Genomic DNA, 27,712 nt, shown 5'->3' on the forward strand with positions numbered 1-27,712 from the left:
ATTACTTATTTCATTTCATTAGGTCAAAAATTCGCCATGATGGAATTGAAAGTAACACTTTCGAAAATCATCCGACACTTCAACATATTGCCTGCAGTGGATGGACTATCGAAAGGCATACATAACCCCGCAGATCGCGGTGATAAGATTGACAATCCATACGATGCACGGCTGGGCTTCTTTCTAACCTTAAAATCTGTAAACGGCTTGTATATACGTCTGAGACCCAGAGCATATTGAGCACAATTTATTTAGAAAAATTTTAATGATTTTACAGTTTTGTTATAGAAATAAATGCTTCAGTAATTGAAAATATTTAGTCATATATTATACAAAGTTATAACTCTTAAGAACAATACTATATACATATTTTTTGAAGATATTTATGTCTCCTGCCAGTTGTGTTCGGCTTTACTTTCCAATTTTTTTTACTCACTGGCGTTCATTCGTCTTTTTAGTCGCAACTGTATGCCATTTTCGGACTTGAGCGTCACACGAATATTCAGTATGGGATCGTATTCACTCTGTGGCACACAGTCTAAGCGTGAGTGATCGTTTATGCCTGATGGCAGGCCATCTTTGGCCGGTAAAATTTCCAGGTTACGCACAATCATTGAGAGCAGCGACTTCAGTTCGTACATGGCATACTTTTCGGCTGTAAAAGAGGATTGGAACGGCATTTGCAATACATTAGAAAACATGACAGACGATATGAGTTCAACGTATAAGAGAAAGCTATAAAATACAAAATCTTTTACAGATACGCTTTCATTCATATACGCTTAACGCACCGAGCTATTTACACTCCATTCTGCACTCGAAGTGACAGACATTCAACGACTTACCAATGCATCTCCTTGGTCCGGCACTAAAAGGCACGCTATTGAAGGCCTGCAGACCCGCCGCCTCGTCCTTATTGATATGCTGCCAGCGTTCGGGGCGAAATACGGTCGGCTCGTCAAAGTACTTTTCATTATAGCCCATGGCTATCAGGCACATAATAACGGTTGTGCGCTTGGCGATTTTGGTACCATCTATCAAAGCAGAGCATAATAAAGAGACGACAAAGTAAAACCCATAAACAATGTACGCCCGACTGCTGCCGAGTAGGCGAAACCGGGCCAACACTTGCGCCAGTTTACGGCTCTTCACTTACTGATATCGATTGCCTTGCGATTGGTGCGTGCAATTAATGGCACCGACGGATACAGACGCAATGTCTCGCGTATTACAAACTCCAAGTAGCGCATCTGCTCCAAATGTGTGCATTCAATGTTGGGCACACGTGCCAACTGCGCGGCTGATTCAGTGCGGAAAATGCGTTGCTGCTCGGCGTAGACCTTCTCCTGAACGGCTGCGTGTCGAGAAAGGACGTACAGGGTAAAAGACAGCGCAGATGCGGTGCAATTGTGTTCCTGTGAGCAAAAAAATCATTTGACCTTGAGAGTGTGTGAACGTTGTGTTAAGAATGCTTGTGTGCTTTTCGGACTAAAAAATTACCCTTCCATATAATAAGGCTATTTGTGGCAATTTGGTAGTCGAAAAAGTTTTTTCGTATTTCGCCAATAGATGTCGTTGGAGTCGTATGTCTCCAGTGCAACCAATCACATTGTGTCATAGCTTATAGTGTTGAAAAGGTGAGATTTTAAGTTTCTTTTAACCGAAAAAAAATAATTCGGAGAAGTTGAAAAAAAGTTACAGCTGTTCAATGAGTGAAAATAATGAAGAAATTCTCTATATATTCTTAATGGACCGAATGAAACGAAATTAAATCGAACCCTTTCTGAGGCGAATGGTAACAGGAAACGAAAAGTGGATCAAATACGATAATAATGTGAGGAAAAGATCATGGTCCAAGCGTGGTGAAGCTCAACAAATGGTCGCAAAGCCAGGATTGACGCCTCGAAAGGTTATGCTTCAAGAGAAGTCTGTGAAAATTACTTGTCGCAGTTTTTTGCCGAGAAATCAGTTTTAAGAGAAAACGTTTTACACTGTTGGAATAATGTCTCTAACGGAAAAATGGTAAAAAATGGTCGACCAAATGGTTCATTAAAGTTCATTATAAATTAAAAAAAAATAAGTTGAAGTTTGATTAGAAATACGAAAATACTTTTTCGACTACCCATACTTTGGTTCTCAAAAATATTGGAATTTTCTTAATTTCTAATGCATACAAGGGAGTAAATCTGACATCAGGGATTTTAAATATTTTTCTCTTTAATCTCCTGAACTGTGAAAATAAACCATTTCCACTTTAATTTAAGTTAATTTTCCCATATAAATAATGCAATAAATTACACGCAGGCAACAACAGTTTAACTCAAATTGCTGCCAACCTTTCAGTAACTTGCACACACATATACATACTTATAGCTGTTACCATATTTACCGTAAATATAAATGTGGAGAGCTCTTCGAATATTTCCTTATTGGTCAACGCACGCCTATCCAGCTTCGCCTGCAAGAGCACATCAAGGAACGGACGCAACATTTTTCCGGTTGCCGGCTGCTGCTCCCGAAAGCCTGGTTGCTGAGCCGCAGACGCCTGCAGACTTTCTCGACGTTGATCGACAATCTTTAATTAAAGTGCGTGCAATAAAAATACATATTTACACCCAAAAAAAACATAATAAAGTCGGAAAATATAACACGCGCAGTATTTGCGCCGGCTGAAATGGCGCTGACGGTCGGCAAAGTGCACTCAATTAACATATTTCGCATATTGCATTTTCAAGTTGAAAGAGCGCATACCGCTACACATACATATATATGTACCTGTGTATGTATGCATGTGTGCTTACATATGCCCATGTGTCACCTACTGGCGCCACCAAAGATACATTTCAGCACTTGGGTAGGAAATTTTGCGGAAGACGGACGCCAAACGCTCAGCAACGACATTTTACATACTTATTAATTTTTAAACACGCGCTTGTAAATCACCAGCAGGTGGCACCCAAGCAAAATCTTTTAAGAATAATGCAAAGCAAAGTGGGATGGAAGGCCCGTGCGTGTGCCTTAAAGACCGAGAACAAGAATCTTTCAATAACGCTGTTTGCGGTACATCTGCAGTAATCTGTTGGCATTACGACCGATTTTGTTCAGTGCCACGACACCTTTGTCCACTTTGCTGAGCTTTTCGCATAATCCCTTACATGTATATTTGGCTGAGCAAAAAGGTTTCCCTGGAAATGCAATTTGAATGGCGAGATATTCTCATTTGACGGTCATTGCTTAAAGACAAATCCCATTCATTGAATTTACAACTTCACAGCGCAATCATTTTTCAATAAAATCATAAATACAAAATATCCCCAGCGGCCGTACATAAATATCCCTGTTTACCTTGTTAATTACGCACTCGAGAGTGCTCAGCGCGGTGCGTTGTTTCCAATAATGTGGCGTTAATTGGAAAAGCGTGTCGAAGCGCTTTACAATGCTGAATGTGCGCTCCTTTATCACGTCGCAGAGGCTACGGGAAAATATAATATTTATATACCGTTTGAGCACGCGTGTCGGAGTGTGGTCATAAGAATGTGCGTATGTACATTTAATACCGAAATAATTGGATGAAAACAGTTTCGATTGGGAGACAGATGTTTTGGCAACACTGTTGGTTGGATTGAAAATATTGAATGAAAATGAAAGTCAGTGTTGGGTGAGGTGGCACATGAGGACTGGCAATGATGAAATAGCGAGTGTGTGAGCGAGCTACCGTTAGACTTACTCAATAATTGCCGCGTGCAACTCGGTTCTGCCGTCGTTCAGCTCGAAACTCGCTATACCTGTAGCATTTTCTGTAGAGGAGAAACGTTAGGGCTTTTAGACAATTTATGTATGATAAGGGTAGACTAGACACAGGCTAAATACTCGTACATATATCGCACTTACAAGGTTTGTCAAGAAAGTAATAGGACTGAGTCGATTTAAAAACAATTTGTAGAACCAATACCAAAACCAAATATAGGCTTATTCTGCGCCGATGGAGCGCTGCCAAATAGGATTTCCAAGCATTGAAGGTGTCACGGAAGGCATTCTCTGGAGTAGTCCTGAGAGCCGAGGTGCCTGCAGTTTGAATCCCTTTTGTCGTCTCAAAATGCTTGTCTTTCATCGGCCTTTTTAGGCAAGAAAACAAAAAAGTCCTTGGCACATCTGGGCTGTAGGGCGACTGCGAAAGCTTTGGGATACTGGCCTTGGTTAGGTAGCTATTCACAACAAAGACGGGGCGTTGTCGTGGTGCAACTTCCCATCGATTGCGCTGTCTTGTCGGATCCAATTGACCGACCCAATTGATCGAAGTCGCAGGTCTCTCAGCACGGTCTTCATCAACGATCTCCCTCCGAAATGGCCTGGTGCCACCAAAACACTCCACGTCTTGCTAAAACAACTTCTGAGTAAGCCTTCTTCTCGGTTTGCAACACTCACAGAAACACGTCGCGCGAAAACGTTTGTTCTGACTCTCTAGGTGCTAGGAAACAACAAACTAGCTGCTCGTTCGTTAGCTAGAAACGCCCTCTACCGAATCCAGTCATTACGCGCACGCTCCGAAGTACAGTCGGAAGAAAATCAGTCCTATTACTTTTCGGACAAACCCTATGCTTTACAAAATTGGAAAAATAAAATCAATGAAATTCTTGTCAGACAACACATTGCACACAATTTACGCGCAATAATTTACGTCAATCAGAATTGTCTGCATCCCCAGACACCCCTCCAGCGTGAACAAGTCAAACTTACCAACTGCGATATCCAAGGTGCATTTGCCCAACGATGGCTGCACGTCCAAGACTTTCGGCACGCCATCTGCGGCTGCAGTAGCGCGCTCTGAGAGCTTCTCCACTAAATGCTTGCCAGCACGATGCACCACCTGCAAATAACCGTCAATTGCTTGCTGCTCGAATGCCGGCGCATAGATTTGGCGATGCTTCAGCCAGCGCGCTCCTGCGGCGGTCACAAGGCCATCGCCCAGCCAAGGACGCAGAAAGGAGTACAGGTGCTCCTTGTACAGCAGCGTAGAGCTCGAGAGGATGTTCTGTGGTAAGCGGGGGAAAATAATAATAATAACAGTAAATCAAAGTAGTTGTAAATGATAATGAATTTCGGGTGCTGTAAGTGTATGTGTGTGAATTCGTGTACAAAATGCGGACAGGAATTTCGTCGAAAGATGAAAGCTGCTACACTTCGTTGAAGAATTAACACTGCGTGATTACATGTGTGCTGTTTTGGGGCTTAATGTAGCCGGGGCTGGTGAAATGTGCGAAGTGTCGTCGTCTTTATGCGGCTCATGCATGCTTATATGTGTGTGTGTGAGTGTGTCATGACTTATGGGCACTAGCAAATGAAATTACTTGAATTTCCGCCGGATCACTCAACATGACATGATATTGGAAGAACACCACCGAACGGAAGCCCTGGAAGTCATATTTCCGGCAATACTGTAAAATCTTCTTTGGATATTCTGCAAGTAAAAAGGGCAAATAAATTGTTTTAAGCGCTGCGTTACTGAAATTCCAGCAGAAGCATGTGAGCTTACATACTCATTTGGGTGCCTGTGCATGTATGATTGTGCAATTTATTTGTGAACCCGGTAAATTTCATAGACCGAGAGGTAACAATAAGCTTTGTAACACTGTTTGCTGGAATGGAATTTTCCGCATTTTTAAGAAAGGTTGCTTTAGGATAAAGAGCTTCTGCGTGCAAAAATCTTCATTGGTATTTGTTGTAGGTAGCATTGAAGAGAAATTTCCGAATTTCCATAAGTGACGTAGACTATTTTATTTTCTTTACTGCCATAATATAAATTGAGTTTTTGTGTTGCGCCTAATTTTGTCACATATCCGTTAGAGTAACGTGGATTTGTTGCAAACCTTGGATTTGGTTGGCTTTAAAATAGTTTGGGCTTTTATTGGGTAAAGCCGGTCTAAAATCTTAGTTCAACGTTACAAAAATAGCAATAAAAATGGGACACTGTTTCACCGCTTTCTTATCGAAAAACACAGGTCAGATTAAAACGTATGTATTTTTTTTAAAGTGTGATTACTACATGTGGGCTTAATAAAAAATACACTTACGCAGGTAGCCTTTTATATTTTGGGATTAAGGAACAAAACCACATTTTAATTATCGAAAATCGTTGTATTGGTTTTTAATTCCATGGAAATCTATACATTTTGCGTGCTTATGAACCAATTTTCGGAGCACTTTTGCCATCCAGATTAAAGTTTATCCAAAACATGTGTTTTGAACACATCAACCGCCTCTTCAGATGCCGAAAAACGTCCATCCCTGAGTTTAATTTCTACGGACGGGAATAAAAAGAAGTTATTCGGTGCCAAGTCAGGACTATGTGCTGGATAACTTAAACAATCGATATTTTTAATGCTCCGAACTGCATTCGATGTTCGAGAGCTCGCTCGCTTCGGATTCAGCTTATCTGGTTCTACCGATACAGTCGTCAGCTGTTTACTTTCGTGCTCATAAGTTCGTGTACAACAACAATGGTTCGCTCGCTTCCGTTCTGAAAATTTCGATGTGAAAGGTGCATCTCGCTCTGGATACATCGTTGAAAAAGTCAATGAAATTATGGAAAAGATTGAGAAGGGCCATCACATAAGCAGCCAAGACATTGGTAAGAAAATAAACATTCGTCATCAAACGATTTTGATTCATTTAAAAAGGCTGGCTACAAAAAGATGCTCGATGTTTGGGTACCACACGGAATCTCTGCGAGAAATTTAATGGTTACAGGAGACGAAAAGTGGATCAAATACGATAATAATGTGCAAGAAAGATCATGGTCCAAGCGTGGTGAAGCTCAACAACAACTGTTGACAACAACTGTTGAGATTCAAGCAAGCAATCGAAACGGCCAGAACTGATCAACAGAAAATGCTTCGTCTTCCATCAGGACAACGCTAGACCACACACATGTTTGATGACTCGGCAAAAACTGGGAGAGCTTGGCTGAGAAGTTTTGATGCATCCACTATATAGCACTGACCTTGCACCATCGGACTACCATTTGTTTCGGTCAATGCAGAATTCCCTTAATGGAGTAAAGTTTGATTTTTATTTTTATTATTTTATTTTTATAAAAGTTTAGTATTTTATCACAATAACGCTCAAATTCTGAACTCTGTATCTTTCGAGTCGGAGCGAACGTACAAATGTTTATTTTGCATTTGTTTTGCTTGGTTTATCGCGATCGAAATTATTAACTGTAATAAATGCCATATATAGTACTTTAATTGCACCAATAACTGTGCAACTGTTGAGAAGAGAACCGCTTAAGCTGCCAGAAATATTACGCGGCTATTAAAAGTCAATTAGTCGCGGACTGGATGCTCTACTCTATAACCATCAGCTGAGAAAATCAGTGAAGAGCGGTATATTCCGTTGTTGTGTTTTTGTTAATAAATTACTTGTACAAATACATTTCATAATAAAAATTAATTACTTTCAGTATTCATTTGTTGAATGCACCTCACAAGACGTGTTGAGTAAACCTTTTACCTTTTCATACAGCGGCGCAATGTGTCATGCGAAACTTTACTGGCCTAACCTTTGCACTTTGACACATTACTTGATTATTAATAAATATTGCATGATGTTCAAAACAATTTTGTCTTATGTAAACTTGCTTGTCACTTCTGCTACTTACCGTCTGGTTTGAGTCCAAACTGAAAAAGGTTGCCCACAAATGGATATGGCGTTGGCCCTGGGATCATCTCCATAATGCCCATAACATTGTCAATATAGTTTAGCAACTTTAAGCCCTTCCACGCTATTAGCGTGAACAGAAATATTGTCAAGAGTAGTAAATACATTTGGAAACTAGCACAAACACGGCTTTTTTACAGCAAAAAAATGGAATTAGTTTAGCTTCATGCAGAGTTTTATGTTTTTTTTTTTTTTTGGAAAGTTGCAGAGAAATAGACGTGACGACTTTAACTTGACGTTAGCTGACAGCCAACTGATAATCGATTCAAGAAATTTTTGTTTGGCTCAAAGGTAGAAATAGTCCAAGAGCCAATTCGCTTGCAGATAACAAGGCTTATCTAACATTTATCCAACGAGCACTTTGTATGAGGTTCAACAAGGCAACCATTGCTTCTCAATAATGTTTTAACGCAGTTTAATAATAAACAAGCATAAGCATAGCAAATATAACGGTTATTATAAGCGCACCATTGAGTTCATTATGAGCAAGCACCTAAATTTGTAGGCAAAAAGTCTCACACTCAAAGTGAATGCATTCTGATTCTGAGATTCCGTTTTCTTAATATCTGCTTAGCAGTCAGCTGTCAGTTAAGTTCTGGTAAACTCAATCAAGATACCTTCTTTCGATGAAGAAAATTTTTTTTAACCAGAACTTAACTGCCTGCTAACCAGACATTGAGAAAACGGACATAAGAGCAAATAATCCCAAAATCAAAATTCATTCACTTTGAGATTAATAGGATCACTTTGCTTTTTTTTTTTCTTCATTTTTAATCCTCCTGTTTCGCGCTGAGATAACGAATTCATCGTAAACTAAAAATAAATTAATTGTTGATCACTTTTTTGGTGTTTTTGCATGTAAAGTGCAGTCGCGCACATATCGCCAAATTTATTAGCAATCAGTCGCTTTTAATGGAGTATCAATGTCAGGCGCATACGCTACACATATAAACATATGTGTACATAATAACCATTGAAAGTAACATGTGTGTCTGTAAAAACGTTTAAAAAAGGCTTAAGATTACATTAAAAGCTGGATTTATTAAAGAAAACTCGAAAAAACCGCTCCAAAAATTAATTTCAGCTAAACTTTGCTTTACAACGGTACTTTGTTGGCTTAATTATAGCCCTATTTGCGTCTATCCCGTGCTAATGAATCCAGCTAATGATCACCGATCTTGTTGCAATGCTCACAGCGTTCACTGTAGTCTTCGCAAAGTAAGCGTTGCCTACTTTTAGGCTGTCGCGTGTAGCAAATGCTCTTATCTTATCAGTTAGCTGAAAACTGTAAGTTTTTTGAATATTAAAATGCCGTCGCGCATGGAGAGCTACATTCAGTTGACGATCGGCGTTCGTCTCTAGCGGTTTAAACGAGTTTTCAAATTCCGCAACGCTTTGCTTGGCACTGTTTACAATACGTGCATTCATTTCATACGAAAAGTGTGTAGCAATTCGAGATGTGGTTGCTGTTGTTGTATGGTGTTTTGCTGGCACCGATTCTTGCCATACTCTACTTGGAAGTGAAAAATTATAGCAAAGTTAAGCAGCTGAACAAGCTGCCAGGACCGCCGGCTTTACCAGTTTTGGGAAATGCGCATCAAGTGGGCAAAACGCCAAGTGGTAAGAAAGTGAGAAAGGTTGGGAAGCAGCGCTGTTATATATGTAACATATGTGTGAAATGAGTTGGACTCGGCGATAATATGTTGGAGTATCGTAACCTATACAGTTACTTTTGTTTTATTCAATACTTCATTAAACAAAATTGTTGAGAACTTGTTACTTGTGGTTATTCATTTTAATTAATTTTAGAACAAACAAGTTGTAATCTTATACTCGTTTAATATTTGAACTTCTTTGTTGTTTTTTATCAGCTTAAACTGAGTAATAAACAAATATTTATTTTTTTAAATAGGTTCACATTTTTTTGCAAGTCATTGCTTGGACAAAGTAATCTATCTTAATCTGTCTGGTATAAAACATATAGTTTTATCAGTGAGTAACGCATCGCTTAATTCTTTTTTGATAATACAGTGAAATTACTCATTACCGGAGTGTTTGAGTCCGGCTAATGGAGCTGTCCGTATATGGGGGCATTTAAAATATACTTTTCGTGTCAGAAGCTGCAACTCAGAGCTATATTTATATTGAAATAATAAATGCGATCAATAAGTGTCCGTGTGCAATCACTGGAACGTACTCATGCCAGGTCATTAGAATTGGTTTGCCATGACAATATAAGTAAAAAAGTTGTGTTTACGAACTTTGTCTGGTTATAGGAGGTGTTCGGTAATAAGTACTGGCTGTGATGGGGAATTTAATTGTATTTGTTATAAATTTACTGAGCAAACATTCACAGCAATTTTGGTATCTGGACGCGATAAAAACTTGATGCGATTTAATAACAGCATCATTATATATCATTAGCTATGTATGTTATTTAATTATTTAATCAACCTTAGATCTATTTAAGTATTGCGTATTTATTTCTATTTAAATGCATTTGTTTTTGCTATAAATATCTGACGAAAACCTGGAATTACTAATCATAGTATATGAACCGTTGCATCGAAGACTTAACTTCCACTCAACTCTGAAACTTGTTATTCAAACAGAATCGATTACTTGTATGCAAAGTGAATGTATAAATAAGAGATATATAAACAAGTAAAAACGTTAACCTTGGTAGCACAGAAGCTATTATACCCTTCACAAATAGATCACATTTCTAACAAGAACTTCATTCCGATTGTTTACATTGAATGGCAGCTATACGCTATAGTGATCCGATCTGAACAATTTCTGCAGATATTGCATTACTGCCTTATATAATAATCCATGCCGAATTTCGTGAAGATATCTCGTCAAATGAAAAAGTTTTGCATACAAATATTTATTTCCGAACGTTCAGTTTGTATGACAGCTATATGCTAAAGTGATCCGATATCATCGGTGCCGACTAATAAGCAGCTTCTTGGCGAGAAAAGAACGTGTGCAAAATTTCAAATCTATATCTCAAAAACTGAGGGACTAGTTCGTAAATATACAAGCAGTTAGATGGACAAGGCTTAAACGACTCAGCTCGACACTCTATTCATTTCTATGCGTACTTTATAGGGTCTCTGGTGTTTTTTTTGCGTGTTATAAACATCCTGGAAAACTTAATATACCCTGTTCAGGGTATAAAAATGTTCTTAGTAAACGCATTATATTTTATGTAAATTTTACGGCCTTTGGTATTCGGCCATAAGCGGTTATCATATTCGTATTATGCACCGCGGCTGCATAAACTGATAATATTCACTGTAGCACTCATTTACATATCTTTGGAAATTAAAGATCATGCGCACATATACACATAAATATATATGTACATACCAGTCCCAATACTTGCTGTGCTTTACTGTTGAAAACCCGTCTCGCATGCCGATTCTGGTCGCTTATCTAGTGCTCGTGATTGCAGTTATCACCGAAATTCAATCGTCCGTGAAAGTGCTATGTATTGAATTACAACAACATATTTACATTAGTGATAAACCACCGGCACAACGCTGGATCTGCGGAAAGTATCAAAAGCAATTATCTGAAAACCAATCCAAAACTGCTTGGAGTTATTGTTTTCAAAACTGTGTGGCAATTTCGTTAAACGAATCTCGTTGACACTAAGATTGATTCAATACAAAACCTTGCTAAGCAGGAGGGATCGAACTGTGAAGTATGGAGTTGAACTAATCGTTCAGATAATTGGTCTTAAATGTATAGCAAAGTTAGTCTTCAGGTACGCATCTGCTGGGAGAATGCCAATGAAATCTCTTTTTGTTCAACAGGTGCTTATATACTTATACTGAGGCTCACATTAATTCTTATCAGTAAACGAAAAGTATGGCTAAGTGTTTATGAATGCACAGTAGGACCTGGTTGAATGTAACTAAAAGCAGCACTCTTCTTTTTTAATGCAACACATGTATGCGAATATGTTTCACAGGGATGAATTTTAGGACGACATATTGGCTACTTTGCTTTACATATACTACTGCGATCAAATTGAAAGGTTGTTATACTATGTATATTTTTAAAATATTTATTTATTCTTACAAATCCATTTCTCCTTCAAAGTAATTGCCTCCCGCTGCAATACAATTATGCCAAATATCCTAACATGCAGCACTTGGAAAAACCCTCCGTCGTAGAGCCTTATTCGATTCAGCTTTTATATCGTCAATTGAGTCAAAACGGTGTCCTCGGTGTGGTCTTTTGACTATGCTGAACAGCCAGAAGTCCCACTGGGCCAAATCATTCGAATGTAGTGGTTTCGGAACGATATTTGTTGAATTTTTGGCGAAATGATCACGAATAACCAATGCAGTATGAGATGGTGTATTATTGTGATACAAAAAGCAAGAGTATTCGGCCCATAATTCTCGTCTCTAGAGGCGAATAGCTTAATGAAAGTGGCGCATAAGGCTCAAATAATATTCCTTGTTGACAATTTATGCCGGGGGAAGGAATTCATAATGCACCACCCCACGATAATCGAAGAAAACTGTCAACATGACCTTGATTTTTGAGCGACTTTAACGTGATTTTTTGGTATGGCTCGCCTTTAGCACGATATTCGCTCGATTGATCGATTGTTTCGGGATCGTAAGCCTACATCCAAGTCTCATCTCCAGTTATGATGCGTTTCATTACGTTTTGATAGTCAAAAAGCATTGGTTCACAGATGTTAGACAGTTTTTTCGAACAAATTGAGTGTTTTTGGAGCCATTCGAGATTTGACTCTTCTCAAGGCCAATTCGTCTTTCGAAATCGCCTGCACCGATACAAATGATATGCCCAAATTATAGTTAATCGACGATTTTCAAGCACAATTTCTTTGACTTGTTTGACGTGATGTTCATCAGTCGATGTCTTTGGCCGATTTGACACCACATTTTTTTCAACACTCTCACGACCGGCTTTGAACTCGTTATACCACTTGTAAACACCTTTAGAAGACAGACTTTGATCCCCAAAGGCTTTTTGCAACATCCTCAACGTTTCTGCAGGCAAAATTAGCTAAAAATCATATGGATTTAGTTCTAGTAACGCCATCTATCTGCCAGGCTTGAGACTTTTTAATTGACCTGTTAGCATTGTAAATAATTTATGATAACTCCGATTGACAGACAGTAATAAAATATTTAATGTTTATTTTTATTGTTTATCCGCAACACTTACAGCATTTGTAATTGCGTGCTTGGCTTTGCTAAGTCCCTGCAGCAATTAATACTTTTATAATCGAACAAGCGGCGAGCTTGAACTTGAAAATCAAAGCGATCGTATAAACCGCAATTAAATGCGACTATAAAAGCAACTTGAATAATCACAATGATTCAGACACATGTACCCACATACATATGTACATGTACTTACATAAATCTCGTTTTTTTGCAAAACTCTAAACCCGTTAGTTACAGTTTAAGAATTAGTAATCACAAGCTTTGTTTTACATACAAAATAATATGTACTAAATTTCAAAAAATTAAGTAAACAATAACAATAAAAATAGTAAAAGCTTCAGCTAACTGTTCTGACAGCGGTGTTTTGTTTATTTGCCGATCGTTGTTATGAGCGAAGAGCAGAGAGCGTTGCGTTGTGAAAGAGCAGTGCAAAGTGAGCGGTACTTATTGAGCACCGCTAAGCGGCTGAGAGTATTCATAATTGAGTATGATCTGAACTGTGGTGAATTGCAAAATGTTGCTAATGAGTATGTATTCTCTCAAATGTGGTGAATTCCTGTATGTTGCTAATGAGTATGTTTAGATACATCGGTTATGTTGCTAAACCTGTAAAATACTCACGCATTGCTTGGAATTTTAAGCATGCACTGAAATCGTTATTTAGAATTGGTTTTACACAAGGGAACTTTTTAATTTCCGGTTGCATGATCGCACACAGACAAACGCAGTCAAATAAGTATGCAATAAGTCCTTAAATCAATAAAACATAAAATGCCACCGTTAATGTTTGAGCGCTGACAGCTGAGATCTAAACTTTATACCAACATTTAGAGTTATAAGAATGCACAGATGAACTCAACAACTTGTACCGTTATACATACATATATAGTAAATATAATTTGAACTGAACTTTTTTGAAACTTAGGCGACAAACGTTTTTTGCTTTCTCTATATTTTATTTTTCCTTATCATTATTTTTTTCAGAATTACTAAATAAACTGTTTCAATGGTGGGTGGAATCAGATCATGGCAATTATCGAGTGCTCATTGGCCCCTATCGGAATATGGTAGTCTCAGACGCAAAAGATTTAGAGGTAACTATGCCATAATGTAGCAATTTCACGCTGAAAATGCATTTGTATCTTTATACGTCCCCACAGTACATCTTGACCAGCAAATCGCTGATCGATAAATCTGATATTTACGACATGCTTCATCCATGGCTTGGCACTGGCCTCCTCACCAGCACGGGACGCAAATGGCACACGCATCGCAAAATTATCACACCGTCGTTTCATTTTAAGATTTTGCAAAACTTTCACGTTGACATGAACAAAAATTCGAATAAGTTCATTGAAAAACTGCGGAAAGTATCGCAACATGATTCCATATTCGATTTTCAAGATATGACGCACTACCTAACGATGGATGTGATTTGTGGTAGGTTTACAGCGGAGTTGATTACACTAACACCAAATAATGCTTTCTGGGTCTCAAATAGATACCGCGATGGGTGTACACATCAATGCGATGGATCATCATGACCACAAGCTAGTGCAGGCATTCAAAGAGTGAGTAGCTTTATTCCCATTAAAATGACTTTGTTGCTCAATAACATTGCTCTCTCCTTCAGCATGTGTTACAACATCAACATGCGCGCGTTTCATCCGCTGAAAAGGTCGAATCTTTTATATAGATTTGCGCCAGACTATCCAAAGTACTGTAAGGTACTGAAAACTCTACAAGACTTCACAAATGAGGTACAAAAAACATAAATAAATAAAAAACGGAGTGGTTCATTTATGCCAGCATTTTCTTTTAGGTTATAACGAAGCGTAGAGAAACACTCAAACTTGAAACAATGGAGGGAGAAGAGAATGAGTTCTCACGCAAAAAGCAGGCCTTTCTGGATACTTTGCTCTCGTCCACAATCGACGGAAAGCCGCTAACGCAAGAAGAGATCTACGAAGAGGTCTCGACATTCATGTTTGAGGTGAGTTTGTGTTGGGCAAGTAGAAATGCAGGCGGAAATATTTATAAACGTTCTTCACTAGGGTCACGACACAACCACATCTGCTGTGGCATTCACAGTGTATTTGCTCGCCATGCACCCTGAGATACAAGTAAGCTAGTATTTTTTTAGAGCTGATAACAAACACGACATTTAAATGACTTCTTTATTCGCACAGCGAAAAGTGTACGCCGAGCAAAAACAGTTATTGGGGGATAACTTCAAGGATGAAGCCACTTTCCAGCAGATCGCTGACATGCAGTACTTGGATATGGTGATAAAAGAGTCACTACGTCTCTATCCCAGCGTACCAATTGTTGCCAGACGTACTGACAAGGAGTACGATATAAGTGCGTTAATGAGCTACCCACTAGGAAAATTAGTATTTGAAAATTTGAAGTTTTTAAGCTTAAGGTTACTGAATTCTGAGAGGAGTATGAAGAGGAATTATGTAGAAGATCTATCAAGTGCACTATATCAGTTGTTATCATAGCACTTCTTTTTTTAAGTTACTAGAGCCACGGTTCGACTGATGAAAGTTTCATTGGAAGCGTCACTCGGGACTTACGATCTAAAATTCCCGATATGGCTCAGCAAGTGTTAAACTTGAATTACTAAGTTTGAAATTTATTTTAACTTCAGACGATAACAATATGTTGTAGCAATACAGCAGAGGAAACTCTCACTCTCTCTCGATTTAATCCGTCTCTTCTTTTTGTTTCTCTTTATTTTTAATTTAATTTTTTTTAAATAAATCTTCTCGCCACAGATGGTTTCGTTGTGCCTGTAGACACTACCATTAATCTGTTTCTGATGGCACTCGGTTACAATGAGAAATATTTCCCCGATCCTTACCGCGTAGATCCCGATCGTTGGTGTGCGACGAAACGCTCGCAAAATCCCTTTGAGTACCTGCCTTTCAGCGCGGGCCCCAGAAATTGTATTGGTAAGTAATTTGTAGTATTACGTACAATGTATTTAATTTTCTAATCAAACTCCTATCAAAGGACAAAAGTTCGCGTTGCTCGAAGTTAAAACTGTAGTTTCGAAAGTGGTGCGCACTTTCGAAATACTGCCGCCTCTGGACGAATTGGCGTCTACAGATGGCTACTCGAGGCACTTCATTGGCTTGTCGCAGGCGGAACAAAGAGAGCGGTTACCAAATCCAAGCAAGTATGACCCGATATTGTCGGCCGTGCTGACCCTCAAAGCGGAGAATGGTATTTTCCTAAGACTAAGAGAGCGCCCTTAGAGCCGAGGTTGCAGCAACAATATCTTTAGATAATTTAAAGATGTCATTTCTTAATGTTGGTTGCATTTGTTTATTTTAAAATATTCCTAATTAAATATAAATATGAATATACGATAAATCTTAAATTAGTTTGTTTGATGTTCATGTATACTGAGTGGTTTTTGTTGCTTATCTTATGTATAAATATGTATATCATAATGACTAAGTAATTCATTAAGCTGCCACCAGGACAGTGCCCACGTAGGGTTCGGCATTAAATTGTGTGGGATCAATAATTTGGCTGCGAAAAAGGAAAAAATATTTCCATAAAATATTTGGAGTTAAGTTTTGTATGTATATTTAAATTTACCCATCAACGTATTGCGATTGTATGGAGGTCGTAATCACTTCTGCTTTGGGACCCAACGAGTAGTAAGTGTTAACGTTTAATGTCTTATTAGAGCTGCCCAAGTTCAGCACAATCACATACAGATCGCTACCAGTTTTTTGGCTACAAAGAATATAGAGATATGATATGATTTGAGAATATATTATATGTATATAATCAATGGAAACAATAGGGACAGCAAACATACCGTGAGTAAATGATGAGATCGTCATCGATCGCCTTGATGTTGAAATCGCCATCCTGGAATGACGGTTCCTTGCGCAGGCGTATGAGCTTCTTCATGATCTGCAGATGCGATTGTGGGGCACGTTGCTGAGCCAAAGCGTTGTTCTGCTTGTAGTCATCGGACACCGGTAGCCAAGTGTGGTCACCAGAGGTAAAGCCTGTTGTGATTGAATAAGAAGATATTAAAAGTCTTGATAAGGCATGCGAGTAAGAGTAAATGAAAACATATTAGAGTACACTGACAAAATGGTTATTGAAACTGCCAACAGGCAGATAAGATGAAAGTTTTGCATAATTGAGTTTTGTAACACTTACCGGCATTGGGTGATGCATCCCACTGATAAGGAGTACGCGCAGGATCGCGTGATAAGTCGTAGTAACGGTCAGGATCTGAATTACACGCCTGTGGATCCACGGAGTCCTCCCAGCTAATATACACATCAGTCATAGCTAGTTCTTCGCCCTAAAACAAGAAAATAGGATTTCGATATGCACACTTCACTAGTTAAAAAAATCTGCTACTCACATTGTAGGTCACCGCATTGCCGGGCAATGTTTGGAGCAGGATGTTGAAGAGATCGGCACGTTGCACGCCGTAACGTGAAGCCAAACGCTTGTTGTCGTGATTGCCCAGCACCCAGTTGGCGATCACACCTTCAGGCATCGCATTCAACCACTTCTCGATGTGTTCCACCACCGTCGGCGCCTTGGTGTCGTTCTGGAGGTTTGTTAAGAAATCGAAATTGAAAGGAATGTGCGAGCCATTTCGTATGCCATTGCCATAATAAAGAATCATGTTGTCGAAGCTGGTGTAAGCTTCGGTGAGCAGAATGCGTGTATCGCCGCCATGCTCCTTCTTGAACTCATCGGCGAGCGCACGCCATTGGTAGACCATATCGAGGGTTTCGGGCTGATCTTGAGTGTAGATATGTTTCAAGTGACAAGCGTCATCGGGATCAGGGCACGTGCTTACATCATCGATAAGTGGTTCATCTGGGTAGTTATTGTAGCGGTCCAAATCTTTTTCGAAGAGATAAGGTACAGCGTCAATGCGGAAGCCCGCAATACCCTTACCCAACCAGAAGCGCATAACATTCTTCATTTCATTGACAACAGCTGGATTGCGGTAATTGAGATCGGGCTGTTTGGTGACGAATTGATGCAAGTAGTATTGTTGACGCACATCGTTCCATTCCCAAGCAGAGTAACGGAAAACGCTCACCCAATTGCTGGGCGGCTGACGTTCACCGGTGGTTTCGTTTACAATGCCGTTATGCCAAATATAGTAGTCGGCATATGCTGGATCACCATCCACCGACTTGATGAACCATTCATTCTCATCACTGGAGTGATTTGGCACGAAGTCGAGTATGATTTTGATGCCCACCTCTTTGGCTTTCTTGATCATATTTTCGAAATCCTCCATTGTACCATATTCTGGGTGAATTTGATAGAAATCGGAGATGTCATAACCGAAATCGGCCATCGGTGATTTGAAGATCGGCGACAGCCAAGCCGCTGTGAAACCGATATCCTTCAGATATTGCAATTTCTCAGTGACACCTGTCGGTTTTATGAAAAAATACGAAGGGTATTAAGGTCGCGGTCATTTCTATATTTTTTCCACTAAAACTCACCATTTAAATCACCAATACCGTCACCATCACTGTCACGAAACGAACGCGGATAGATTTGGTAATAATTTCCGTTCTCCCACCAATCCTTGCCTTGGGTACTGGTGGCAAATAAGGCCAGGACCGAAAGCACGGCCAACAGCACCGTGGTTGCCTTCTGCATTTTGTCGATTTCTATTTCTATTTCACAATAATTGAAACACTCTGCGATAAAACCGGTTAGCTAACTTCGTTGGGGACTTGCTACTAAATTGATACTAATTAAATTTGTGCTCTTGGGGGTTTTTATATAGCAAGCAGGCAGTGATTTGTGTCTGAAGCACACGAAAAGTTAAATTAGCAGCAAAAAAATTTATTGATAATTATTGAGTGCTGGTTTTTGTGATTTTTATCGAACAATTGCTTTGTAAACACTATGTGAGCCACTTTCGAGAAGCGCGTAAAGTCACCTGCTATGAAAGTGTTGATCATTTGGTTCACATGCGATTGCCTTTAAGTGGAATGGCGCTTTTATTTTGCAATATTTTGATTTGCGCTGACGTTGCGTTGCCGCTGTTGTGACAGTTGTCAGTTCTACATTGTCAAAGCGGCACTTCACTTCGAGTTGGCAGATTTTTCAACATTTGTATTTTTGTTTTCGGTACGAAGACAGCAAAAACAATTGTTTGTGGAATTTTTCAGCTCTCACAGGAAAGTTTAGTACACACTCAAAAGCATCTTCGGCTGATAATACAGTTTGGGAGGAAAAGGAAATTGCACACTGAAATGATAATAAATCTTATCAAATACAAATATTATGCAAGGAAACAAAGCGAGTGCTATTGAATAACTATTTTTATTTTTTCTCCTTCTTTCCTGGCGTAGGCATCGGTTACGCGATTATGACCGAGTTAACAACAGCGCACCAGTTGCTTCTTCTTTTCACAAGGTGGCGCCAATCGGAGAACCAGTCGAAGCCAGGACTTTTTCCACCTGGGCTTTCCAACGGAGTGGAGATCTTCCTCTTCCTTTGCTTCTCCCGGCGGGTATTGCGTCGAATACTTTCAGAGTTGTAGTGTTTTCGTCCGATCGGACGAAATGATCTAGCCAGCGTAGCCGCTGTGTTTTAATTCGCTGAACTATGTCAATGTCGTCGTATATCTCATGCAGCTCATCATTCCTTCGAATCCGATATTCGCCGTGGCCAACGTACAATGAATCAAGAGAGAAGTTGCCTCTCGAAAACTGGTAACATCGACTCATCTGTTCAGCTGTTGCCATCGTCCATTCCTCTGACCCTATAGCAGAACGAGAATAATGAGTGACTTATAGAGTTTGGGTCCTTAATTCGTTTGCCATGGTCGTCATCCAAAGGGGGGTTTCTCTTCCGAGGCTTTTTGTTCCTTTTCATTGGGAGCGTTTACGTGGCGGGTCCCAAACCCAGCGCACAACTTGGTTAAGAACCGGAAGTCTTGAGCTGCTTGAACCATATGTAAAGTAATCGTTTGTGGCCACTCCCAAGTGTATGGCGATCAGAGAACTTTCCTCACATGCCTGAACTTCTAGACATGACTCCATCCTGCTGTTTTATATTAGATATCAGATTTTTGATTTCAAAATATGCACCCTATACCTAGCTATCTACTTCCTACGTAGCTTTGCATCCATTCTCAAACGGTTTATTGGCGTGTTTTTATTTACAAAGTTGCGGTAGTTTTCCGAAGTCAAGAATGAAAAATTGAAGACAAAAGCTCAGCAGTGTTTATTTGCAAGTAAAATATATGTATACATACAAGTATTTCGAAAAATAACGGGTTCAGGTTTTGTTTATTTATTATTCGACTAAATATTTGAAGAGAAGCACCTTAACAAAACAGTGAAAACAAACACTAATTTTTAGGCATTCATTAAGCAATAGACTACGAACGTTCTGAATTGAAAAACAGTGAAATGGAGGTAAAAATTATAAAACTCAGCTCACACCGAGTATCGGCACCGTAATGTTATGAAAAGTAAACAAATAATATTGTGTAAGTTTACGCAGCTGTGGTGAGGCACAACAGCAAATCAATAGTTTTCAAAAAATGCTGTAACTTCTAGAGAACATGTGGATAAAGCCGCTTTAGCTTAACAAAGTAACACATTTGCTCGCCTCGCCTCGCCTCGACTTGAATTCTATTATCCATACTGCAAAGCGGCGGTCAACATGTCAACAGCTAGCGCTTATAAATGGGGAACGAGCAATGGTTGTGGTCAGTAGCGCAGTACTTCCTGTTAACGAATTATGGGGAAACTTCTCGGCATCTTTCTAATCGCTTTCGCTCTGTGCCAAGTCAGCCACAGCGAGCGTGACTGGTGGGAAAACGGCAACTTCTACCAGATTTATCCACGCTCCTTCAAGGACAGCAATGGCGACGGCATAGGCGATTTGAATGGTAAGCAGCGCATCCTGGTCATTGCAGTAAATCATTACTTAAAGCCACCACATTGATCATATTTATTGCTTTATGCAGGTATACTCGAAAAATTGGACTACGTGAAGGACATTGGCATGGATGGTGTTTGGCTTTCGCCCATCTTTCAATCGCCAATGGCCGATTTCGGCTATGATATTTCGGATTACACAAAGGTACAGCCGGAGTACGGCACGACGGAGGATTTGGAGTCGCTAATCGAGAAAGCGCATAGCCTTGGTTTGCACCTGATTTTGGACTTTGTGCCCAATCACACCAGCGACGAACATGAGTGGTTCCAACGTTCCGTCGCCAATGATTCCTACTATCGTGATTTCTACATCTGGCATGATGGTGTGATCAACGCGACCACTGGTGAACGCCAGCCACCAAGCAATTGGATTTCGCAATTCCGCTACTCCGCCTGGGAGTGGAATGAGCAACGTCAACAATATTACCTGCATCAATTTGGCATAAAACAGCCAGATTTGAACTATCGCAATCCAAATGTTGTCGAGGATATGAAGAATGTGCTCAGATTTTGGTTGGCGCGTGGTATTGATGGTTTCCGTATCGACGCTGTGCCTTTCTTATTCGAGGCTGATGTTGATCCCACAACTGGTACCTACCCCGATGAGCCCGTTATAGCGGATACTAGCTCTTGCCCCGACCCAGATGATTGGTGTCACTTGAATCACATTTACACAAATTCGCTGCCTGAGATTTTCGATATAGTCTATCAGTGGCGTGAGGTTGTGGACCAATGGAAACTTGAATATGATACCGACACTAAAGTGCTGCTCACTGAGGCTTACACAAGTTTTGAGAATCTTATGCGCATGTATGGTGATGGCGTACATAACGGTTCAAATATACCCTTCAACTTTGAGATGATGGCCGATCTGAACAACCAGAGCACAGCTTCCGACTACGATTACTATGTACGCCATTGGTTGGATAACATGCCTGAGGGTGTCTACGCTAACTGGGTGCTTGGCAACCACGACAATCCCAGATTGGCTTCGCGATTCGGTGCTCAACGCGCCGATCTCATGAATATCTTCTTGCAAACGTTGCCAGGCATTGCAGTCACCTACAACGTAAGTGCATATATCTCATATAATAATCATATAATCCTCTCATATAAAAATCCTGTATTCTGAGCATTATTTGTGTTCAATCTGATAAAATTTTGAAGGGTGAGGAGTATGGCTTGGAAGACGGTTACGTGTCCTGGGAGGATAGCGTTGATCCACAGGCCTGCAATGCTGACCCCGACACTTACCAGAAATATTCACGCGATCCTGAGCGCACGCCCTTCCTCTGGGACAACACCAAAAATGCCGGTTTCAGTACTGCGAATCGCACCTGGTTACCCGTGGGCCAGTCGTACGAGTCAAACAACGTGCAGGCGCAAGAGGCGGCAGAAAACAGTCACCTAAAGATTTTCAAAAAACTGACCGGTTTAAGGAAATCCGAACCCGCTTTCAGCGATGGTGATTACGAATCGGTGGTCGGCGACAATTGGCTGAGCTACAGGAGGTGAGCTACGGTAACAACTTCGAGAACTTTTTAGCGAAAATTTCATTTTGCAGGCAAGCTGCTACCGGCGATGCATATTACATAATTCTAAATATTGGCAACCAAAATGTGACTTTGAACTTTAATGAGTTGTATGGCTACGTGAGCGGCAAGTTGGAGGTTGTTGCCAGTTCACTGCAGTCTGGCTTGGAAAATGGGTGAGTGTGGTTACGGACTGGTGTTAATTCATCTGAAAGCTCTAATTATTGTTTACTTTTTCGGCAGTCAACAAGTGGACTCCGATTCGTTGGAAGCGAAAGCATACAACGGCTATGTGCTGCGTTTGATTAGTGAGGCATAACGGACTTCGAAGGACGGAAGTTACGGATGTGTTAATTTGTAACCATGAACTATAAAAATATATAAAAATGTTAGAAGTATTGCATTGCAAAATCAAAGACTTTGATTTTTCGAGCTTTTGGTTCCCAAACTGATTTTTACTAAAAGTTCCAACTTTAGTTTTCTACGCACAAATTTCGAGTTCTGGAATATTTTCGCAATAGGAAAATTTACTTTATTTGAAGCAGCAGCTACTCTTGGAATCGTTAGATCACTGACTGTATGTATGACTGTGCCTGTATGTAAATGCTTCAGTTATGGCGCGCTCAAGTGTAGAATAAGCAGAAGTAATGGCTATCGTATGACGCCCGCACCTACTACACAACAGAAGTGCTTGTTTATTTACTTAATGCATGTACAGTAATTAATATAAGTTTTTGAATGCCAATCACAATGCAAACACCATTAACAACCGCAATTATCTTCAGATCTTATAGGGGAATTCGTGAATAATAGTTTTCCTTAACGATCGCTCTCGCAGAAGCTGCATAAATTTTGGCGCATATGCGCGTAGTTTTTTTAGGTATCGAATTTTTCATTCTAGCTTTTGAAGGGTTTATGGCACTACTGAGCACTTCTTATTAGAAGAACTTCGCAATAATTTGAAATTTTTGTATAAAAAGAGAAGAATGCCATGCAAGTCACCAATGTTCGTGTAGCACAACAATAGTTCGCTAGCTTCGGTTCTGGAAATTTCGATGTGAAAGGTGCACCTCGCTCTGGTTGACCTATCGTTGAAAAAGTCGAGGAAATTTTGGAAAAGATTGACCAGGACCGTCACATAAGCAGCCGCAAGATCGCTAAGGAACTTAAAATTCATCATCAAACGGGTTTGAACCATTTAAAAAAAGCTGGCTACGAAAGGAGGCTCGATGTTTGTGTACCACATGAATTGTCTGTGAAAAATTTAATGGACCTTTAACATCTACGATTCTTGGCTGAAAAGAAATGAAATCGAACCATTTCTGAAGCGAGTGGTAATAGGAGACGAAAAGCACCAGCCTGGTCGAACGATTGATTCTACATTTTACTGTCAACAACTTATGAGATTAAAGCAACCAATCGAAAAAAATGGCCAGAACTGATCAATAGAAAGGACTTCGTCTTCCATTTGGACAACGTCAGACCACACACATCTTTGATGACTCGGCAAAAACTGGGAGAGGTTGGCTGGGAAGTTTTGATGCATCCACCATATAATAATAGGTTTTGCGTTGCAATAACCTATCTTTTTTTCTATTTTCCTGATTTAAAATAAAAGACTAGATATTCTTTCTTTCTTTTATTACAATCGTGGATTTAAGAGCTGCAAAAGGAATTGAATGAGCTTTTTATAAAAGGATACTTAAACTGGGGTCCTGGCTTTGGTTGTCGTCCTTGTTGTCCTTGTTGTCCTTAATTCTTCATTCCAGGCTTTCGTCTTTAGGAAATTGATCTGCTCGTTGAACAAATGAAATAGTAGAGTTGAACTGAACTGACTGGGCTCATTTCTTGTCACGTCTTGTCTTTTATACTTAGCTGATAATCTGATCGTCGGTGAGCATCAAATGAAATATTTGTAATTTGATTTTTAATAAGTGTCCAATTAATTTTGGTTCGGATTTCTTTGAAGTTAGAAAAGGTCAATTTTCAAAGAGTGTCAAATTCTATTGCGTAAGTATTTAAGTATGTACAGATGTGCTATCGCTTTAGTGGCTGATCGTATGTTAGTGTCCAATTACTTTTGTTTATCAGCTCATTTTGTTTGTCTATAAGTTCATGCGTATGTTATCAGCTCGTTGTGAAATTATGTTTGTGCGTATGTATCAGCTGTGGAATATCGGGTTGATTGTTGTTGCTACTGCTGGGGATATAGTGGCTGTAGTAGCTGTGGTAGCTGTAGTGGCTGTAGTAGCTGTAGTAGCTGAATGTGTAACAATATAGCCATGACCTTGCACCATCGGACTACCATTTGTATCGGTCAATGCAGAACTCCTTTAATAGAGTAAAGTGGGCTCTAAGAGAAGCCTGTGAAAATTACTTATCGCAGTTGTCGAAATAGCTTCAATTATGAAAATTTGCATAGCTTTTGACTTTAGACTTTGATTACCACACAGGTAACTTATCTGCTAAAATTGTTTAATTGCTTTAGTTCGCATAAATATTTCACACATATGTGTGCTATAAGTAGTCTAATACTTGGGTATAAATGTCTACATTTGATAATTAATGTCAGCGCAATCAAACAATAAAATTCACCAGCTTGAGTTTGTGAGTGCACCACTACGCCATATGCACTGCGCTTTGCATAATAATTTTTCGATTATCGACAATAAATTGATAACGTCCACTTATCGGTCACCGTCCATAACGGGTAAAATCTTAGCTTGCTGCCGTGGCTCCACGCAGTTACTTTCGAGATGTTGTCACGACTGTTACCGTTATACGCAGCGTTGTTGCTTGGCTGTGGCAGCTGTTTTGCTGCAAGCGCCGTTGATTGGTGGGAATCGGCCACGCTCTATCAAATCTATCCGCGCTCCTTCATGGACAGCGATGGCGATGGTGTGGGCGACTTGAACGGCATCACAACGCGACTGGCGTATCTCAAGGAAATTGGCGTGACAGCCACTTGGCTGTCGCCGATATTCGCGTCACCAATGGCCGACTTCGGTTATGACATTTCGAACTTCACAAAGATCGACCCGCTTTTCGGCACTTTGACCGACTTTGATGCTTTGATAGCGAAGGCGCATGCATTGGGTATTAAAATTATTTTGGATTTTGTGCCCAACCATTCGAGTGATGAATGCGAATGGTTTCAGAAGTCGATACGTAGGGAAGATGGCTATGATGACTTTTATATATGGGAAGATGGCAAAATTGACGCCGAGACTGGCGAGCGCGTACCACCTAGCAATTGGGTGCGTGTGCTAACACGGAGCTGGTATATTTTCGTTCTAACATATTTTGATTTTGCAGGTGAGTGTGTTCAGCGGCCCGATGTGGACTTGGAACGAGCAACGTCAGCAGTATTATCTGCATCAGTTTCTGCCGAAACAACCCGATCTCAACTTTAGCAATCCAATGGTGCGTGAGCATATGCTGGAAGTGCTGAAATTTTGGGTTGATCGTGGTGCAGATGGCTTTCGTATAGATGCGGTGCCACATATTGGCGAAAAGCGTTTCGCGAATGGCACATATCCCGATGAACCGCTAAGCGGCTGGTCTGATGATCCTAATAGTTACAATTACCACGATCACATCTACACGAAGGATCAGCCGCTAACACTTGAGGTTGTGTACGAATGGCGTGAGTTCTTGGATGAATACAAGCGTCAACATGAACGCGACACAATGTGAGTACTATTTTTCAAAACTTTGATGAACTTAAATAAAAACACGAATCTTCTGCAGCGTGCTCATTGCTGAAGCCTACTCTTCCGTTGAAGTCTTGAGTGATTACATCAATAATGGCACCCACTCGGGTACCCAAATGCCGATGAACTTTAATTTGATGTCACTCAACGGTTATTCAACGGCGAAAAATGTTGAAGACTCTGTAAAGGGATGGATGGATAATATATGGGAAAAACATCAGTCCGCTAATTGGGTGGTGGGCAATCATGACAACGATCGGCTGGCAACGCGCATGGGTCAGCACAAAGTGGATCTAATGACTATGCTGGTACACGCACTGCCCGGCACATCGGTCACGTATTATGTAAGTCTTGTCAATCTGATAATTTCTAGTTGGACCTTCATAAATATAGTTTTCTGTCAGGGTGAAGAAATCGGCATGTCCAATGTGGCCACTGAATGCACCGCCATATCTTGTGAAGACCGCGATCCTGAGCGCACGCCAATGCAATGGGACACTACGGACCATGCTGGCTTTACCACGGGTCCGACCAGCTGGCTGCCGATCTCTCCCAACTACAAACGTTTCAATGTGGCGACCGAACGTGGCGTGGCACGAAGCACTCTGCAAATCTTTAAAGGAATGACGCAATTGAAGCAAACAAACGCCTTTAAAGCCTTCAAAGAAGAGGGTGGCTTCGCCTTTGGCGCAGTTTCGGAACAAGTCTTTCAAGTTGTGCGGTAAATATTGCGATTTAGGAAAATTTCGTGGAATATTAATATACAAATTACCTCGTAGAACCGCTTTCCTGGAGGAAGAATATCGCATACTCATTAATATGGGCAACAAGGTAGAATATGTGCACGACTTGGCGAATAAAACGATGGAATATGTGCTGCTCAGCCGACATTCGCCACATAGTTTTGGGTAAATCAACCGCCAAATTTATAATTATCAGCTTTTGAGGCATTTTCTGATACTGTCTTTTCAGCGATAAGGTGGATTTGAGTCAGCGTATATACTTGATGCCTTATGAGGCGCTGGTTCTGCGTGGATCTGCCGGCAGCGGTTGAGTCTCTGTTAGTTCTAAGAGAGTATACACGTAATATTCTGGAGCTCGGAAAGGCTAAATGAAAAGTATTTCTGTTACCGAAATTATATTTTATGACGCTAACTTATTGTAAGGTATTAGAAATAATAAGAACCTTCACTTTTTTAACTTTTATGGAGATAAGTAATATAAAAATAAAGTTAGACCAAACATGTTTTGGTCAGATTAATTTTAGTACTCACTGTTTATGGAGTTATTAATGGACTACTTCTAATGAATTAGTCTTTTAATACTAGTTATTCGATTCCAGAAGTATTGTCGGTAAGTACAACAGAAGCGTTATTTTGTATGTATGTATATCTCATACCCAGAGACATGTTTTCAGCCCTGTAAACAAGGAACTGTAATCTTGAGTGCTTCAACACTTAACACCTACATAAGTACTCGGGTCTTTCTTTCAAAGTATGATAAATTCATATCTCCAGTCATCCACTCAGCCATACAAAGTAAGCCACTTTATTTTT

At 40.0% G+C, this 27,712-nt stretch overlaps 5 protein-coding genes across 5 annotated transcripts in view; 3 read left to right on the top strand and 2 right to left on the bottom strand.

Moving 5' to 3' along the window:
* LOC105228051 (uncharacterized) overlaps positions 1–16,326 on the top strand; it is a 28,881-nt gene extending 12,555 nt beyond the window's left edge. The window contains exons 9-19 of the mRNA XM_049451026.1: positions 23–237; positions 9,168–9,339; positions 13,923–14,032; positions 14,099–14,378; positions 14,440–14,509; positions 14,572–14,698; positions 14,761–14,931; positions 14,993–15,061; positions 15,128–15,299; positions 15,719–15,895; positions 15,957–16,326. Of these exons, the coding sequence (XP_049306983.1) occupies positions 23–237; positions 9,168–9,339; positions 13,923–14,032; positions 14,099–14,378; positions 14,440–14,509; positions 14,572–14,698; positions 14,761–14,931; positions 14,993–15,061; positions 15,128–15,299; positions 15,719–15,895; positions 15,957–16,201 (1,808 nt within the window). The 3' untranslated portion in view covers positions 16,202–16,326. The remainder of the gene's footprint in view (positions 1–22; positions 238–9,167; positions 9,340–13,922; positions 14,033–14,098; positions 14,379–14,439; positions 14,510–14,571; positions 14,699–14,760; positions 14,932–14,992; positions 15,062–15,127; positions 15,300–15,718; positions 15,896–15,956) is intronic.
* On the bottom strand, positions 202–7,985 carry LOC105228053 (probable cytochrome P450 4ad1). The gene is made up of 9 exons (XM_049450830.1): positions 7,661–7,985; positions 5,349–5,458; positions 4,738–5,032; positions 3,728–3,797; positions 3,346–3,472; positions 2,390–2,575; positions 1,157–1,415; positions 846–1,034; positions 202–655 (listed from the first exon to the last, which is right to left on the bottom strand). The coding sequence occupies exons 1-9, from the start codon at positions 7,824–7,826 to the stop codon at positions 429–431; spliced, it is 1,629 nt and encodes a 542-aa protein (XP_049306787.1). The 5' UTR covers positions 7,827–7,985; the 3' UTR covers positions 202–428.
* On the bottom strand, positions 16,248–18,710 carry LOC105228052 (maltase A1). Its single transcript, XM_011207659.4, has 6 exons — positions 18,452–18,710; positions 17,341–18,377; positions 17,130–17,277; positions 16,777–16,972; positions 16,551–16,691; positions 16,248–16,481 (listed from the first exon to the last, which is right to left on the bottom strand). The coding sequence occupies exons 1-6, from the start codon at positions 18,609–18,611 to the stop codon at positions 16,415–16,417; spliced, it is 1,749 nt and encodes a 582-aa protein (XP_011205961.2). The 5' UTR covers positions 18,612–18,710; the 3' UTR covers positions 16,248–16,414.
* Positions 18,711–20,680: 1,970 nt separating this feature from the next.
* LOC105228050 (maltase A1) lies at positions 20,681–22,859 on the top strand. The gene is made up of 5 exons (XM_011207657.3): positions 20,681–20,862; positions 20,941–21,980; positions 22,079–22,422; positions 22,476–22,619; positions 22,687–22,859. Exons 1-5 carry the CDS (start codon positions 20,712–20,714, stop codon positions 22,760–22,762), a joined length of 1,755 nt encoding a protein of 584 aa, XP_011205959.2. The 5' UTR covers positions 20,681–20,711; the 3' UTR covers positions 22,763–22,859.
* Positions 22,860–25,138: 2,279 nt separating this feature from the next.
* LOC105228049 (maltase A2) lies at positions 25,139–27,425 on the top strand. The gene is made up of 6 exons (XM_011207656.4): positions 25,139–25,700; positions 25,759–26,135; positions 26,194–26,500; positions 26,561–26,877; positions 26,936–27,064; positions 27,129–27,425. The coding sequence occupies exons 1-6, from the start codon at positions 25,200–25,202 to the stop codon at positions 27,208–27,210; spliced, it is 1,713 nt and encodes a 570-aa protein (XP_011205958.2). The 5' UTR covers positions 25,139–25,199; the 3' UTR covers positions 27,211–27,425.
* The last annotated feature ends 287 nt before the right edge of the window (positions 27,426–27,712 follow it).

The sequence above is a fragment of the Bactrocera dorsalis genome, chromosome 3 (assembly GCF_023373825.1).
Source record: "Bactrocera dorsalis isolate Fly_Bdor chromosome 3, ASM2337382v1, whole genome shotgun sequence".
Lineage (NCBI taxonomy): Eukaryota > Metazoa > Arthropoda > Insecta > Diptera > Tephritidae > Bactrocera > Bactrocera dorsalis.